This window comes from Trachurus trachurus (genome assembly GCF_905171665.1).
Source record: "Trachurus trachurus genome assembly, chromosome: 11".
Lineage (NCBI taxonomy): Eukaryota > Metazoa > Chordata > Actinopteri > Carangiformes > Carangidae > Trachurus > Trachurus trachurus.
Window position 1 is genome coordinate 2,489,196 of NC_139904.1, and position 7,612 is coordinate 2,496,807.

The following is a 7,612-nucleotide window of genomic DNA, read 5'->3' on the forward strand; positions in this document are numbered from 1 at the left end:
TTTGCATTGTATATTGTTTTATAAATGTTTTCTGCTGTGTTGCTGTTTGTGCAGCAGCTTATTGTGTCTCTGACTGTCTGCAATCAAGATTTATGAAGTGGTTTCATATTCCAAAGGTCATGGAAACCGGAAGTAGAGATATAAATCGTCTCTTGTCTCCTCCTCCTCCCACTGTTTGTTCCTCCTCGTGTGGGCTGAAACTTCTCGGCAGGAAACCTGAACCCGGAACAATCACAGACAGACAGAAGAGAGTCTCTGAACATGAACATGAACCTGAACATGAACCGATGAGCTGATTAAACTAAACAGAGGACTGTGATGGGCAGTAATAATAATAAAGGAGACGCGGTTCTTCTGTCTGTGGAGGAGTCGGGAGCTCTGAAGGTCCTGCAGCAGTATAACTTCAGGTACGTGAACGCACCACGCAGCCAAGCAGCACATCTTTAGTTTCTTTTTCTTCCCCTATTAACTCGCTCTGAGCTGCGATCTGATCATTAACTGTTTATTTTATTTTAATGTTTATTTAACAGGGACGATACATAGCTAGGCTACAACATTGCCACAGAGAATGAAAAATGCGATGCATACAAGACGTCTTCAGCTAATTTGCACAGATTAAATACATTAAACATTAGTAAAATGCTGTATTGACAGTGACTTGAGAGAAGTTAATGCTCACATTTCTGCTGCTGCTTGAGCCAATGTTTAGCTTTAGCACTAAACATCTTTAGTTCTGTTTGGGATTTGATTTCTGGTGGTAATAACTGTATTGATCACATGTTTAAAGCTCAGTGATGACGGTGACGTCTCTTTAAAGCTTTTCATCCCCGTGAGTCTCTGAGAATAAAACAGGAAACAAAGAGTAAACGTTATAACAAATAATAAAGTATAGAGCATGCCGCCGCCGCCGCCGTCTCATCTGGCTGTATTGATGTGAACGCAGCTTCACCTCTCCATGTAGGGATCTGTTCCCGTCCAGCCTGCTGCTGTGGCCTGGTGCTGGTGCTGGAGGCTTATCGCGCCCCCCCGTGGCCGAGCCGCAGAAGTGCAGCAGCCTCAGTCCGCCTGTGGCCCCCAGAGTCCGGGATGAAGACTTCACCGCCTCCCTGAAGATCCTCTTCGTCCTGCTGCTGGTCTGGACCGTCATCAAGTAAAAAATAAAAAACACCTTACCACTGTTCAGCAAAAATAAACTAGGCTAAGTAAACTGAATGATTCATTTCTCACATTTAGTCCACATGATGTCACTAATAGTGTGAGATATGATAAGATTTTCCTTTATTCTAACCAGGGTGGGGTTAGAATAATGTCCAGTAATGGACCAACAAACATCAATTAAAGGAATTAATAGCCTATAGCACAAATAAATACAACTGTGTAGTGGTGACATGAGAAGTGTGTATAGATTTTGTGACATATAGATTTGTATGTGTCATATATAGACTAGACCATTAAAAAAACCCATACAAATGATACCTGTATTATATTAATACATAAAGCCAAATGACAAATGTTAATATTATATATGTAAATATAAAAGACATGCATGTTTGTTTTAGTTTAAATACATTACATAAATTAAATAGTGTTAACAAATATGATTGCAACATATAATGCCATACAAAATTCATTATGTAGGTTTTTTCCATCAGTGGATATAGGCCTATAATATTTTCCTGGCCCATATATTGTCATATATTGTTTCTGTGTGGAAAAACTACATTTATTATTTTTTAGCCTGATGCCAATTTGACATCTTTTATTATCAGTTATTCATGTCATTGATTATTTGATTATTCATTTGGTCTACAACGCGCATGAAAACGGTTACAGTTAGAGAGTGCAAGTCAGTGTAATCAAATCAATTATTATTTTTCAATATTTGCTTCAAAGAATATATTTTATTTCTCCATTATAAGACTCTCCACCTATGACGATCTATTATATACGATGTTTTTACACCATAAATCTTCAGTGCTGCTTCTGAACAGCAGAGAAACTTTATTCCATTATATAAATAACCTGAGTCAACACTTTCACTTTCACACTTTTACTTCTCACCACAGTGTCTCCTATATTACTGGATGTTTGGGTTTGGATGGTGAAGTTGCTCATTGGTCACTACAGTGGCCGAACCAAAACCACAGAGACTGTGTCACCACATGTAACTGCAGTTACATTAAAAACCCCTCAACATCCAATATGGCCGACGAAACCGCCAGGAGCATCTGTCCACCGCGTCTACAGAAGATAGATAGATAGATAGATAGGTAGGTAGGTAGGTAGGTAGGTAGGTAGGTAGGTAGGTAGATAGATAGATAGATAGATAGATAGATAGATAGATAGATAGATAGATAGATAGATAGATAGATAGATAGATAGATAGATAGATAGATAGATAACTTTATTACAGACTCAGGTCCATTATAAAAAAAAAAAATACAACGACACAAAAAACAACATTACAACAAACTGCTTTAAAACACATACAGGCAATTATTCCAGTGTTTCCAGAAGCATGAACAAATATCTTGTGTCACTATCTACAAACATATGACATGCACTTGTCCATCTTGGACACCTAAGAGACGGTCAAAAAGTGACAAAAAATACTTAATGATAGATAACAATAAATAATAATTTGTTGTCATAATTGTTATAATAAGTTTTTGTTGGTCTTGTTCAACCAACCTCTAATAGTCAAAGACATTTGATTTATTGTCAGATACTTAAACGTGTTAAACTCTCAGTGTAGCTTCCACAGCCAAGAGCAGAATTATATTAGAATATGGAAAAAATATTGATATTTAATGCTCACAGTTTTTAAAAATGAAAAAAAATCTGCCATGGTTGGTTGGTTTTGAGATTATTAATGTCTAATGAAGAATAAAAACTACTCTAAACAGTAAATATTTTTCTTTGTTTTCTCATCAGCAACATGACTACGTTCATCATCGGTCTGTGGCTGTATCATTTGTTATATCACCTTGTTCTACCGACGATCTGTGGTGAGCTTCTTGTTTTTTTTTTATTTCTTTCATTTTCTGCCACAAAGTTTGGGTGAAACACACACACACACACACACACACACACACACACACACACACACACACACACACACACACACACACACACACACACACACACACACACACACACACACACAGACAGAGCAAACAGAAGCAGCAGCACTGACATGTATCTGAAATCAGTCACGCAGATGTAGTCGTCCCAGCTGCACAGGGACTGTTTGATAACCCTGCAGTGGTAATGCAGGATAGTGGAGGGGCCGGGGGGGCCAGGGGGGGGCCGGGGGTCTGCAGTGCTCAGAGATTGGCTTTGCACGGACGCCTTGTGACTTTAAGATCCTATTTGGCCCACTGGCTTAAAAATCTAAAAAAAAAAAAAAAAAAGGAAATCTTGGCACTAAGGTGCTTTTGACCAGATAAGTCAAGCTGGATGTGAATTTATATTCTGAACCACGGCCACGGCAACATTTCTCACTTCTCTAAACACTGAAGCTTCCCGTGGTAGGCTACATTTACACAGAAGTGAGCACAGTGAGGCTGAAAACTGGAAAATACACGGGGTGGACACAATATCATGAACACCTGTATAATCTGATCCAGCCCAACAGATCTGCAATGAATTTTTTTTTCCCTCTGAGAAGCTTTTAAAGTGTATTTTCCTGTTAAAGGGTGAGAGGTTTTTTTTTTTTTCTTTTTTTTTTTTTTATCTGGCTGCAGATCTGTTTGATTGTCTGGGCTTTTTGTTGTTATGTCGTGAGGAGTTTTTGTTCAGGACATAAATGTGAGATGTGTGGACGACATCTCAGCAAATACACTGCAAAAACTCAAAATCTTACCAAGAATATTTGTCTTATTTCTAGTCAAAATGTCATTTCTAGTCAAAACAAATCTCATTCTACTTAAAATAAGACTCATCACATTAACAAGTAGCTTGTTTTTTAGACACTTTTTACTTATTTCAAGCAGATTTTCACTTGAAATAAGTAGAAAAATCTGATATTGGAACAAGTTTTTCTTCCTTATTACAAGCACAAAAACTTGCTTTCACAGACAGATTATTCTACTTATCTAAAAACAAGTTCATTTTTAGGTGATGAGTCTTATTTTAAGAGAAAATAGATTAGTTTTGACTAGAAATGAGACATTTGGACAAGAAATACGACAAATATTCTTGGAAAGATTTTGAGTTTTTGCAGTGTAAAAACCTGGGACGTACAGTATGAGTCGTTGTGAATGACTATATATTTTTTCTTGTTTCCTGCAGTCATCATCATAGTTGTTGTCCTGAAGAAGATTGCAATAAAGATGAAGGAGCAGAAGAAAATGAGGGAGCAGAAGACAACACTGAGGACAATTAACGTGAAAACAGTGTCTGTTTGTATCCAACACGTCTAATGAAACACAGCACAGGAGTGGACTGTTCTGCTGTGGAAACAGGACGGGCGGGTTTGCTTGGCGTCTTGTTTTACAACAAGTTTGAGCTGGAAAACCGGTCGGATCTGGATCAAAATGTGATGTTAACATTTCACAGACAATCAGCACCAGTCACAGATGTTGAAATCCCACGACTCATTTAATACATGATTCATTTTACCGCCAGAGAAATCCTTTAAATGTATAGCCTACAAATGCAAAACATGAAACAAATCCTGTTGTTATTAGATTAGCTAAACGCTTAGCCTATATCCAAGATGGCCGCCATTTAAGACTCTCTTCTATAAATTCATCCACCATTGTCACCACATGAGGTGTCAAATCAATATTTCAGTTCACTGTAAAAAACAACAAGTATAACCTCAGAAGACACTCATAAATTAGCCAAGTGCTAGCAGCTTAGCACAGTGAGCTAACATTAGTCCGCGGGTTCAGACTACACAATTTTTGTCTTTCACGATTGTAAGCGATCACTATGGCACTTTTGATAAAACAGTTAGTCAGGCAAGATAATGTTAGCTACTGTTTGATAAAGCATTTCAGTCAGCCAAAGAACAAAGAAGCTAGCTGACCAGCAACACTAGCCATTTAGCATGGTAAGCTAATGTTAGTGCTTTGAATCTACAAAAAAAGCTAGCTTAGCCTACTAGCAGAACAATTGTCAAGCGGTGTTGCCAACTTGGCGACTTTCTTGCTAAATCTGGCAACTTTCCAAACCCTCTTGGCAACTTTTTTTTGTCAACAGTGACTAGCAACAAATCTAGCGACTTTTTCCGTTGTTGTGACAAATGTTTCTGGTTTGGAGACTCTGATGTGAAAGCACGTCATCACTGCTGTTTTCAGCGAGCAGCGGTCAGCCTCACAGTAGGCTAGTGTCAGTCCCCGCTGCAGTCAGAGAGTTAAGTAGGCTAATAGTAGGCTAATATATTAATTTGAATGTTGTATAGTGTAAATCAACCCCAGGTTGTGCTTTTAGCTGAATTTGGTACCATTTCAGATTAAAAACCATAGATGGGTAAAAACATGCCAGGGGCTAGGATAATTTGTAAAAATGAAATATCCATAATCAGTATTATTGGTATCCGGCCCCAAAATAACAATTTTGCGTGGAGCTAGGCTTGGGCCGGCCCTGCACATATAACTAGCAAGTTAATCGAACAAAATATTATCCACAAGAAAAAAGTCACTTTATGCTACTTAACGTGTGCCGCCAAAAATATTAGGCTACTAAAAAGGAAACACGCGTTAGCTTGCAAATTAGAAGGGATACTTTTGATTAAACATGCTAACCAAAAATAACATAGGAAAAAAGCTCACTGACCTAGCATTTATCGTCCTACCAAGCTAATGCTATTGGTGCGCAAAATACTGAATTTCACAAAAAAACATTTCCTACAAAAGGCACTGGTCAATGAGCCGTTAAGGTTTATTTTTTGTCTTTTCATAAAACATGTTTGCAAAAATATTTCTTAAAAAAAATATATTGTCCACAAAAAACATGCTAACTAGCCTCATCAATTAGCACTAGGCTAGTGATTTGATTTCTTATGTGTCAAACATGGAGTCGACCTGTGTTTGTGATGTTTACAGTTAAATTGACTGAAAAATGAAAAATAAAACAACAGACAGCTTCATGTTTTAACAGCAGGACGACGATGCGTTCAGTGTTTGTCTGTAAATCTTAAACTCTAACGAACAATGATTTTATTCACACGGTGCTGCTCAGTGTCGTTTTGTATTGAAGTTTATTTCCAAATTTAAAAGAAAAACATGAATAAACTGAACTTGAACTGAGACGAGACTCGACTGCCATTACTGTGACACACACACACACACACACACACACACACACACACACACACACACACACACACACACACACACACACACATAGAGGATGAGACACAGATGGAGGGAGTGGAGGAGAGAGAGACAGCGACCACATACAACACCATTCATTATTAACACACCCAATATAGCTGGACTGGACACCTCTCTCGCCTCCACACACCGACCCACCAACCCCCTCCCTTCCTATTCACACACACACACACACACACACACACACACACACACACACACACACACACACACACACACACACACACACACACACACACACACACACACACACACACACACACACACACACTTACACTTACACATACAGCTCTGGAAAAAATAAAGAGACCACTAGGCTACTCCAAAATGTTCTTAATAAATCAGCTTCTCTACATGTATGGCCACTATCGATTAACTCCAACACAAGCAGCACACCTCACTCTACTTAGCTGATCACCTGAACCACATCATATTTAATGAGGAAGAAAGATTATAAATAAATACATTTAAAAAGAACACTGTTGCGATTCATAAAAATAGGGATTATTCCACCATTGTTGATTTCTGAACTCTTCCTAAGTTTAAAAAGTAGTGAATATGAACTTGTTTTCTTTGCATACAAGGTCTGAAAACACTGGAACTTTTTTGTTATTTATGATCTATTGCCATTTTCTGCAAATAAATGCTCTAAATGACAATATTTTTATTTCAAATTTGGGAGAAATGTTGTCGGTAGTAGGTTATAGAATGAAACAAAAGTGTTCATTTTACTCAAACACGCAGCTATGAATAGTAAAACCAGAGGAACTGATCATTTTGAAGTGAACATCTCTTGATTTTTTTTTTTCCAGAGCTTGTTGTATATATATAAAGGCAGAGAAGGAGAAAACCTCCTCCCCTCCCCCTGACCCCGCGACCTAGGCGTCATGGTAACCCCTCTGACCCATCATCCTGCTGTTGCTGTGGTAACAACCTTGGAGCATGTCTGACCACTGCATCCCCCCCTCTCCTCCCCTCCTCTCCTCCTCTCTCTCTCCTCCCTCAACACACACACACACACACACACACACACACACACACACACACACACACACACACACACACACACACACACACACACACACACACACACACACACAGAGCCCCCCCCCCCCCCCCCCCCCCCCCCCCGCTCCATGCCGAGCCGAGGAAAACCGATCGATATTCTATCACACAGAACAGTGGAGCGAGAGAGAGGAGGCCACGGGCCAGCCAGATTACTTGGAGGAGGGGGGAGGGAAGGGGGGAGAGGGGGAGGGAGGGGGGAG

The 7,612-nt window shown here is 39.1% G+C and overlaps 1 protein-coding gene across 1 annotated transcript; it reads left to right on the plus strand.

Annotated features, from left to right (window-relative positions):
- Window positions 1-255: 255 nt before the first annotated feature.
- On the plus strand, window positions 256-5,193 carry LOC310993574 (uncharacterized protein). Its single transcript, XM_083981963.1, has 4 exons — window positions 256-407; window positions 962-1,150; window positions 2,935-3,008; window positions 4,294-5,193. The coding sequence occupies exons 1-4, from the start codon at window positions 319-321 to the stop codon at window positions 4,422-4,424; spliced, it is 483 nt and encodes a 160-aa protein (XP_083838089.1). The 5' UTR covers window positions 256-318; the 3' UTR covers window positions 4,425-5,193.
- Window positions 5,194-7,612: the final 2,419 nt, after the last annotated feature.

Bases quoted from the DNA above. Each gene is read 5' to 3' on its own strand.
- LOC310993574 (XM_083981963.1), top strand. From the start codon at position 319: ATGGGCAGTAATAATAATAAAGGAGACGCGGTTCTTCTGTCTGTGGAG. The intron at 408-961 runs GTACGTGAACGC...CTCTCCATGTAG, and splicing joins CTGCAGCAGTATAACTTCAG to GGATCTGTTCCCGTCCAGCC. The intron at 1,151-2,934 runs GTAAAAAATAAA...TTTTCTCATCAG, and splicing joins CTGGTCTGGACCGTCATCAA to CAACATGACTACGTTCATCA.